Source organism: Lucilia cuprina, chromosome 4, assembly GCF_022045245.1.
Source record: "Lucilia cuprina isolate Lc7/37 chromosome 4, ASM2204524v1, whole genome shotgun sequence".
Lineage (NCBI taxonomy): Eukaryota > Metazoa > Arthropoda > Insecta > Diptera > Calliphoridae > Lucilia > Lucilia cuprina.
In genome coordinates this window covers 61,396,744-61,407,222 of record NC_060952.1, presented here as the reverse complement: position 1 = coordinate 61,407,222, position 10,479 = coordinate 61,396,744, and the positions used below count along the sequence as shown (strand labels likewise).

Genomic DNA, 10,479 nt, shown 5'->3' with positions numbered 1-10,479 from the left:
TAAAAAGATTAAGACAATCTTCGTCTGAAAATTCTACGCTCGTAGAATATGGTGAGATGGAAGTAGGACCAACCAAATATATTCTGAGATATAAGTAAACCTGGAATATTTCTATGAATATCACCAATGGTTTCCAATGATACAGTGGAGTCTAATGGCGAGTGAGTAGAGAACAAATTCTACTTGCATTAGCGGAAACTGCTTGATTTACTCCTGAAACATGATCACTCGTGAAATGTGTGGGAGGTTTCAAGATATTCAGCAAGCGTTCAGAAATGAACGTAGCTTCAGAACCTGGATTAATAAGAGCCCGAGCTGGGTATGAAATAGCTTCATGAACGATGTAAACCATTGCAGTTTCTAATATAACAGTCCTATTCCCGAAGAAGCAGATTAAGTTGAATTTGCAGATGTGGTGCATCTGAGTTATTCGATATAGTCGAATTAGTCGTAATATCGCCCGGTTGCGAATTATCAGAAGAGAAAGTTTCACGATGTAACACCATTTGATGTCTTTTATTGCAAGCAGAACATTTAAAGGTACTATTACAACTTTTAGTTTCATGATTTCGTGGAAGACAATTTATGCAACAATAAAATCTATTTGCAGTAGAAAATCTTTCTGCTATGGAAACCGGTTGTTGCATAAAACCTATGACTTGTTTGTTAAAATAGAAGTGGCTGAAGAAGAAGTAGAACCGGAGCCATAAGGTGTGTTTGCAAGGTGCGCCTTCACATTGCCACCAGATAACCGTTTAGATGTTTCCGAAACTCTAAGGTCACGAATACAATCTAAGGTCTGAGACCTTTCCATAAGAAATTGGTCTTAATTCTTCCACACAGACAAGGCCGATTTATTTTTCACACATTGTTCCAAGAGGTTAACTGTTACCGAAGGTAACCGTTAAATGCATAGAAAAACTAAAATAGGGTCCAAATCAGCGGTAGAGATATTATAAATTGCCATAGAATCTAGGTCCCACGCTGTATGGATTCAAGGCCGGCACTTGTCTCCTTTTGCAAAAATGGAATCCCGAAAAGCGTCTTAAGTTGTTTGTTGACCAATATTCGTGGATTGTTATAATAATCGCGTAAATTTTGCCAAGTGGTTTTAAAACCTTGATAGTCAGAGGACTTTTCAAAACTATCTCGCTAGCTCCGTCAGTAGTTTTCCTTAACAAATGGCAAAAATGTTCGATGTGAGGTAATTGCCTTCGAATACGTCGGTATCACACTATAAACACTTATCGTAATCTTCGCGAGCGTTCGTAAAATTCGCGTCAAATTTAACAAGAGCGTCTGATGCTCTTATGAAACATTCAATCGACATTTTTTGTACTTTTGTTTTTCTGTTATTTTATTTTATACCAACAAATACACTGTGTTTATGTTTACGTTAGTAAGATAATAAAAAAATACTAGCTTATATATATATCTTTATATGTTTTCGGACAAAACAGCAGAATGGAATGCATTTTCGAGCCCGATACGGCATCTCATCAGTAATTCTTGTGCTATGTCACTTGTAAACATCATCTATTTATTAATGTTGGAATTATAACCAAGTCCTTATTCCAATTTCATTATATTTTATTGAGTTAGATTGAAGCTTACGAGCTTTTTCAGTGTTGTATTCTTATATATATTCTTATATAAATAACAAATATTTATTTTATTTATATTTTTAAAAATTTTATAAAAATTAAAAGTGATGTTATGTGTGCACCGAAAAAGATGGTTCATTGTTGTAATGGCCTGGAAGTACCAAAGAAATCCACTTTAATATTTTATTTGTAAAGGACAATGTTTGCCGGTAATCCAGAGGAAGAGGTAAAAATTAAAACTCACGATTTCAAATTAATTTTCAGAAAATGAAAAATTGGTTTACACGAAGGGATTTAAACCAAAGAGTAACAAGTACATTAAAAACAATAATAGATATATTCCAAACAATGTTTAAGGAACCATTAGCGCTTTACTCGTTAGAATAAACCTCAATTTCTAATCTTAGGTGTAAAATTAGAGCAGTATTAACCCACTAAGGACCCAAGTTATTCAATAGGGAACAATTATATAAATTCAGCATTTTAAGTGTTTGTACTTAAACACCCATCATCAAATCATTGTCGAAAAGAATTGCTTCCTTATAAATAAACTTTGAACTTATATATCGGTGCTTCTGTTATTTTTTGAAGGGAGCAAAATTTTAAGCGAAAAACCGAAAACGATAAGAAGCAAATACGAAGGACTCTGATTGAAATAAGAAGAATATATATAATAAGGTGTAAAAAAATAGAAAAAAGATTATTAAAATACATATTATTTATACACCCAACAGTGAATAATCAAGTTTATTGAAAATAAATCAAATTTTGGATAAAAAACTAATTTAAAAACAGCCCAGCAATGACTGATTGCAATAATGCAAGTCAGCCATTAGAAGTGAAACAGGCATTAGATGCAGTGGTGTATGTAATAAAATATATCACTGTACAAAAAAATTTTCAGGAGTGGATCAAAATAATAGATAAAACACAAAAATCATCTGAAAAAACGTTGAAGAAATTAAAAAACTTTACGGCACAATAAAAGATCATGAAAATAAAAACCAAGAAGTATGTAACAATATAGAACCATCAAACGTCAAAATGTGTAATAAAATAAAAAAGCTTTAAAAGATACAAGTGTCAAACAAAACAAACTATCATTCTCAGATGCATTAAAGAATAATATGGTGTTGCTAGAAGTTAAAAATCAGGTTCCTTTAATTATAAAACCAAAAGAAAAACAAAAAATAGAAAAAACCAAAGATGATTTAAATAAAAAGGTAGACCCTGTAAACTTTAAAATAACATATATTGAAAATAGAAGAAATGTTGCCTTAATGATATAAAATGAATACACAAATGGACGAGAAAAAAATAAAACTGCAATTGAAATTGAAAAATAAATATTTGATGGAACATAAGTCTGTAAACTGTAAAAATGAGGACGCGTGCTTTAAATGTAATGGAAACCACAAGACAAAAGAGCGTACTAAAGAATATATAAATAACGGCATAAACTGTATAAGAACCAATATACGATTGAATCTAGGACTTGATGTAAATCATGCAACCATAAGCAGGGAGTGTCCAGTATACCAGAATAAGCTAAAAATGAAGAAACGAAGAATGGGCTTGGTAGTTTAACAACGAAAGAATATACAAGGAATGTATTCAAACATACAAGGACTAACAAATAACTTCAATCAATTGGAAGCAATAGCAGATACAAGAAAGTTTGATTTTATAATTCAAACAGAGACACTTTCAAACTCAACAAGAACCGGTGGATTAATAGTATATTTTAATAAAAATTGGCAAGTAAAACTATTACAAGAAAAAATATGTGAATCGAAATACTGGATAAGTGCTTATAATATAAAAACAAACTTCAATGATAATAGCTGCAGTTTATAGATCTCCTAGTAGTCAAGAACCTGAATTTTATGAAACATTTGAAGAAACAATAGAAGTACTTAACGAAAAAACGGATATAATTATTGCAGGAGACTTTAATATAAAATGGTCCAATGACAGTATATACAAGAATAAGTTGTAACAGATATTACGCGTAACTTAAGAACAATAATTGATTATGTCATTACGAACAAAACAAACATTATAATAAATAATAGTGAAATAAATAAAATATCCGATCATGAGATAATTGAAATAAAAATCAGTGATGAAAAAACTAATCATATAAATAAAAGAGAAATAGAATACTTTATATATAATAGACTTAAATTCCAAAGAGAAATAAATGGCAGATAAAAAATTTGATGAAGGCCAAGACCTAAACTACAATGTAAATGTTTTTGACAAAGCTTTAGAAGATTTTATTAAGAGACTAACAATTAAAAAAAACAATAAATGAAAGAAGTATTAAAAATAAATGGTTTAACCGACAGTTACAGATTTTAAAGAAAGAAAAAATTATAAAGTATAATATTGATAAAATAGAAAACACACATCATGCCTGGAATGAATATAAAAGTGCTAGAAATATATATAAAATTGTATGAGAATTAATCAAACTACACTTTTGATTATAACTTAAATTTATTAAATAAGCAGCTTGGCTGTAAACTTTATCAAACTTAAATTCGATTATTAAGCAGCTCGGCTTTAGACTTAATTACGCAGCAAGGCAGATGATATTATAATGTTCTCAGTTTAATGTTTTTTTAACAGAGTATCAAAAAATCGAGAATAGTAATATAATTTTTAGTCGTAGTTAATATGTACCAAAAAATCCAAAATCAGTGTAAATAAAAACCGTTATTATACTTAAGTACAAGTAGGTAGATTAAAAGAAGAAATATATAATTAATACAAAAAATACAATGAGAATGAACAATGCAATTAACATGATGTACATTACATAAATTAACAGCAGCTTAAAAATACGGGTTATATTTTAATATTATGGTAAAGAGATGGCAAATGTGAGTTTAATGATAAGTGTTACATTTTAGAAACCCCAATAGGAAATTTATAATTAAAAGTTAAAATAAATAAAATAAAATACTGATTCTCCAACATTTTCCCCCTCCAAGAATAACTGTTCTTCAGTCAGAGTTATTTCTTAGCTTTTCATAATCTTCATCTGACGGCAAAAATGCAATTTTTGAAACGGGTCGCTTAAAGATTTTTCCATGGGATTGTATAGTAACCACTCGTACGATACCACCTGCACCAGGATGCACATCCTTCACGCGAGCTAACGGCCATGTTCCAGGTGGGCAGCGTTCATCAATAATAAGTACAAGATCTCCCACTTTAGTATTTCCTTTTGGTTTCAACCACTTAGGCCTAAATTGTAAACGACACAACCATTCATTTCTCCAACGGTGCCAAAAATGTTGTTTAAGTTTTTCAATTGCCTTCCATCTTGTGAGTCGATTAATGTTGCAGTCTAATAAATTTTCCTCTGGTATACAGTTTGTTGCTTCTCCGATTAGAAAATGAGATGGTGTCAAAGCATTAGCATCAGTTGGATCATTGTTTAATGGACATAGAGGTATAGAATTTAGACAACTTTCTATTTGAGCCAGAAAAGTGCTTAATTCTTCATAAGTAACAACCTTGCAATCTAGTAAACGTTTAAGATGGTACTTTGTTGACTTAACGCCGGCTCCCACAGACCACCGAAATTTGGTGTTGCTGGTGGTATAAAATGCCACTGAGTTCCATCAGTAGCCAGTATTTCTAGCAATTCCTCTGGTAGCGACGACTTATTTCGGTTATATAAAATCTGCAGTTCTTTATTTGCACCAATGAAATTCGTACCGCAATCAGAGTACAGATCTGTACATTTTCCACGACGAGAAGAAAATCTGCGGAATGCAGCCAAGAATGCTTCCGTTGACAGACTCGTAACGGCTTCTAAGTGTAATGCCTTTGTTACCATAAAAATAAAGAGACGTATGTACCCTTTCGTTGTAACCGCATTTCTCGCAGTTGACTGTTTGATGATTACGGGTCCTGCATAATCGACACCGCTATGTTTAAATGGACGAGTAGGCGTTAAACGTACAGTAGGAAGGTTACCCATCATTTGTTGCGATGCTTTAGCGTTATATTTGAAACACTTTGTGCAACATCGTATTACCATTTTTGCCAAATTTCGACCATATAAAATCCAGTACTTTCTCGCTACGTACGATTGCATCTGTAAAAGAGACCCATGCAAGGTTTTTATATGCGCATCTGTAAATATAAGAGTTGACATTGGGTTTTGTTTTTTAAGCAAAATTGGATGTTTTAAAGAATAAGCAAAATTAGAATTTTGTAACCGTCCTCCCACATGTAATATATTCTCAGAGTCAATAAATGGACACAAGCGTGAAAGGTGATTATTGACCGATAGCTTTCCATATTTTTGTAATTCACTTATTTCGTCCAAAAAATCAACATTTTGCTTTGCCTGCTTGATTTTCTTTATGTCGTTTTTGAATCATTATGTTATATTGAAATCCATAAATATAAGAGGTTATTCTAACAAGTTTTTATAAAGACGAATAGAGTTGAAATATATATGGATATTTATTTTTAACAGTTGTATTAGTTGCAGCATTTATTGTTACATATGACTTAGATATTTCCTCAGCAGTTTCATATTTTAACGAGGATTGTAGTGGCCAGTTTTGTATGTTCTCTTTCAACCATTTAGGGCCCATCCACCACATATCATTTTTAGCAAGATCACTTGGGAGTATGCCTCTGGACGCACAATGGGCAGGATTCTCATTGGATGCTATATATTTCCACTGCTCTGCGTTTGAAAACCTTTGAATATCAGCCATTCTATTACCAACGTAAACTGTCCATTTCGAAGATTGACCTCTTATCCAGTATAAAACGGTTGTATTGTCAGTCCAATAAGTGATATTATCAATTTTATGTTCAAATTTTGTATGGATTTTATTAACTAACTTGACTAAAAGTGTAGCGCCACATAATTCTAGCCTTGGAATAGATAGTCTTTTAAGAGGACTTACTTTTGTTTTAGCTTGTAGGAGACTTATTACGGAATTACCATCAACAGCAGTAGCTTTAGAATAAACTACGGCTGAAAACGCTAATGTGGAAGCATCACTAAATGCGTGTAGCTCAAGTTTAGCTGTTTTAACTAATCCGATCCATCTAGGTATTTTAATAATTTCTAATCCTTTTAAATTGTCCATATATGTTAGCCACTCGGATGCTTTATGTTGAGGAAGGGGGCCATTTCAGTCTACTCCTAACAACCACAACCTTTGAAACATGGGGACAGCCACCCTAACGGATCATATAATTTTGCAGCATCAGAAAGTATACTTCTTTCGGTTATCATTACGCTTAAAGTTAACTTTAAAAGAGAAAGAGTCTGTGTTGACATTCCATTCCAGACCTAGAGCTTTAGCACTGTCGGTTTTATTTATTTCAAATACGTCCTTAATCTCTCTATATTCAATAGGTATACTACTAATAAATTGTCTGTCATTAGAGATCCACTTTCTTAGTGTAAAACCGCCCTTTTTTAACATTTTAGACAACTATTGTTGTAGCAGAATAGCTTCATCGTAACTATCAGCACCTGAAATTATATCATTAACGTATATATCAAAGATGAGCACTTTACCTGCTGTTGGATAATTTTCAGTCTCATCTTCTGCTAATTGATGTAGTACTCTCATAGTCAGAAAAGGGGCAGAAGTTGTACCGTAGGTAACTGTCAATAATTTGTAGATATTGATATCACTATTGGCACTTTTACGCCACAATATTTGTTGGTACTTTTGGTGGTCATTTATAACATTAATTTGGCGAAACATCTTTTCTACGTCTGATCGAAAGCTAACTTTAAAGCGTCTCCAACGTATAACAGTAGTAGGTAAATCATTTTGAAGTGCTGGCCCTGCAGCCAATTCATTATTTAATGAAGATTTTGTACAATTTTTAGCGCTACCGTCAAACACTTCTCTTAATTTTGTTGTAGAACTACTTTCCCTCCAAACTCCATGGTGTAGTAAAAAGTAGCAATTTCTTCCCAAATCATTGGGATATACACCAACCGCTTTCATGTGATCTAAGTTTTTATATTCAGTCATAAATTTATAATAAGCGTCCCCAAATTTAGGATTTTGTTTACATTTTGCTTCTATATTTTTCAATCGTGAAAGTGCGCTATAATCAGTCATACTAAACATTGGCATTGGTTCACCTTTAATTATATTTTTAAACGGCAAAGCAACTTGGTATCGACCCGTGCTATCTCTTGTTGTTGTTGCCTTTAAATATCTTTATCCACTTTCTCTTTTCTAGTAATTCTTCTTGAAGCCAAAAGGCCTTTAATTGTTTTTCTAATGAGCAAATATTCACATTAATGAGGTCGCTATAAACGAATTTAGAAGTAGGTCTTGAAACAACCCACCCAAAGTGGGTGTACTGTAAGAAAATACTATTTTCAAATTTCTTTTTATCGGGTAAAATTATCTAACCATAAACATCTCCACCCAGTAGTAAATCAATTTCTCCAGGATTTAAGAATTCTGGGTCAGCTAATTGAAAATTATCGATATTTGGAAGTTTTCCCTTATTTGTTGGTATAGGTTGTTAATGTGTGATGGACGGTACAACAAGAGCACTACATTTCAATTTAAAACTAGGTTCTGTTCTAGATTGCAGTACTAAATTTTCATATTTATGAGTAGTAATAAATTTATTTTTACAAACTCCACTAATTTGAGCAAATGTTTTAAAGGACTGTAATCTTAAAGTTTATGATGCATTTTCAGTAATAAGTGTGGCTTGGGCACAGTGGTCTAACATTGCCCTGAGGGAAAAAGTTCCATAATATGTTTTAACACTAACTCGCATTGTGGCTAATAAAACTTGAGGTTTTGCGAGTGCACTACAGTGTATTGCAATATTGGAAGAGATCTCTGTTGTCTCTGATCTATCAGACGATATTTGGTCCGTAGACGCTGATGTTGTAAAATTATTATGAACTATGGTGTGGTGTTTTTGTTGGCATGTCTGGCAACGAGCTGTTGAGCGGCGACTAAAGTGACCAACATTCAAACAATTATGACAAATTCGTTTGGTTTTCATAAGTTCACGTTTTTCGTTCGATGGCATAGATATAAATTTAAAACATTTGTATAAGAAATGACGTCTGTTGCAGTATGGGCAATTGCTATCATCGTTCGAAGTTGTTATATGGATATTTCTACGAAAATTATTTCTAGAGTTTGGGTCTTTACACGTGAAATTGACTGAGTAGGTTCTGCGAGAGATTCAAGTGTCCTAAACGATGTTTCCAAAAAACTAAAAAGTTCTCTGATCTTAGGAATTTCTACTGTGGCTTTAAGCGACTGTTACCACTCCTTTCTTGATTGAACGTTAAGGCGATTTTCAGCGATTTCCTTTGTAACTCCTAAAGTATTTAGTAGAGCTAAATAATTGCGTGTAGTATCCAAAATATTCTGTATACTTTCGGCAGTACTATCGGAATTCGGAATTGAGAACAGTTTAGATAATAGAGTGCTAACAATTTTTCTACGATTGTGATAACGCCTATTAAGAGCATCCCTTGCAAACCAAATGTAAGATCAAACAGCGTCAATGACAGCTGTTCTTTGTTTATTTTCTAAAAAAGAGTGTTATCACCTCATACAAAAATGTAAATAGTCGCTTATATGACTGGTTTTATTTTATTTTTTTATAAAATATAAATCTGAGACAAATTTGTGACATTTAATTGAAATTCAAGCAATTGCGTAAATTAATGATAATTATTATTTTTGTTGTTTGTTTTGTTATTTATTGGTTGGTAACAACATACTATATATAGTTATACTATATAATATATGCATCTATAGTCTAGTTTACAGTCTAGTCCAACGGTTCCCAAATTAAAATTAAATATGAGAGACTGTTATCTCGGAGTATGAAGTTAGGCCACATTTCATAATTCAAGAACAAGCTTATCGCAGATTTAAGTTTTTCAAATTGTAAAACAAAAGTGTTCTTGTTTGGAAGGACTAAAATAATATATTTCCGAAACAGAGGTGACTCTTTATTCGTCTTCAATACGTTAATACAGGTAAGTTTAAATATAAATATTCCATTCCGACGTGATACACAGATTTTAACTTGATTTTGTCGACCAATATTATTTAATTAACATCTGAAAATGCATAAATAGTCAAAACCATGCAGTAAAATTCACAGTTCTTTCGCAAAGAATTCAAGTCATATATTATGCGGATAAACGCATTCCGCAACAATATCGAATAAGTTCAACTTTCTTATATTATTTTCCCGAAAAATTAGCTAACATACTCTGATTACCCGTCTGCAATCGCAAAAAAAATTTGCAACGTGACTCTTTAAGCACATGTAGACGATACCTTAAAGAAAAGCGAACTTGAAAGATCTCACGATCATAAAATTAAACATCATGTTAGCATTTCAACAATGAAGTCATTCTATCTTCAAAAACAGGCAATTGAAACTTCTCTGAAATATTAATTATTCTCAATGTACGGGAATATTTTATAGAAATGACATATCTACATCTGTTTGACCTTGAGATTTATGGACTATGACAATTTTCGGATGAACAATTACATATTTAGAACAATAAGATATCAAAATATGTATGGTGGTCCGCAAATTTAAATAAATTCCTCAAGGGGTCCGCGAAGTAAAAACCGGGGGAACCGCTGGTCTAGTCTATAGTCAAGCTATAGTTTAGTATATAGTCTTGTCTATACTCTAGTTTATAGTATTGTTTATAGTCTAGTCTATAGGTTATAATCTAGACTATAGTTTAGTTATTAATTGAGAAATTATTTAATTAATTTATTACTCAATTTATTTAAACAATTATTTATTATATTAATGGATATAAAAATATATTAATAATAAACAATTCTCTATAATT

At 32.0% G+C, this 10,479-nt stretch overlaps 1 protein-coding gene across 1 annotated transcript; it reads right to left on the bottom strand.

Moving 5' to 3' along the window:
- Positions 1-7,084: 7,084 nt before the first annotated feature.
- On the bottom strand, positions 7,085-7,729 carry LOC124419237. The gene has a single exon (XM_046947858.1). It carries the CDS (start codon positions 7,727-7,729, stop codon positions 7,085-7,087), a length of 645 nt encoding a protein of 214 aa, XP_046803814.1.
- Positions 7,730-10,479: the final 2,750 nt, after the last annotated feature.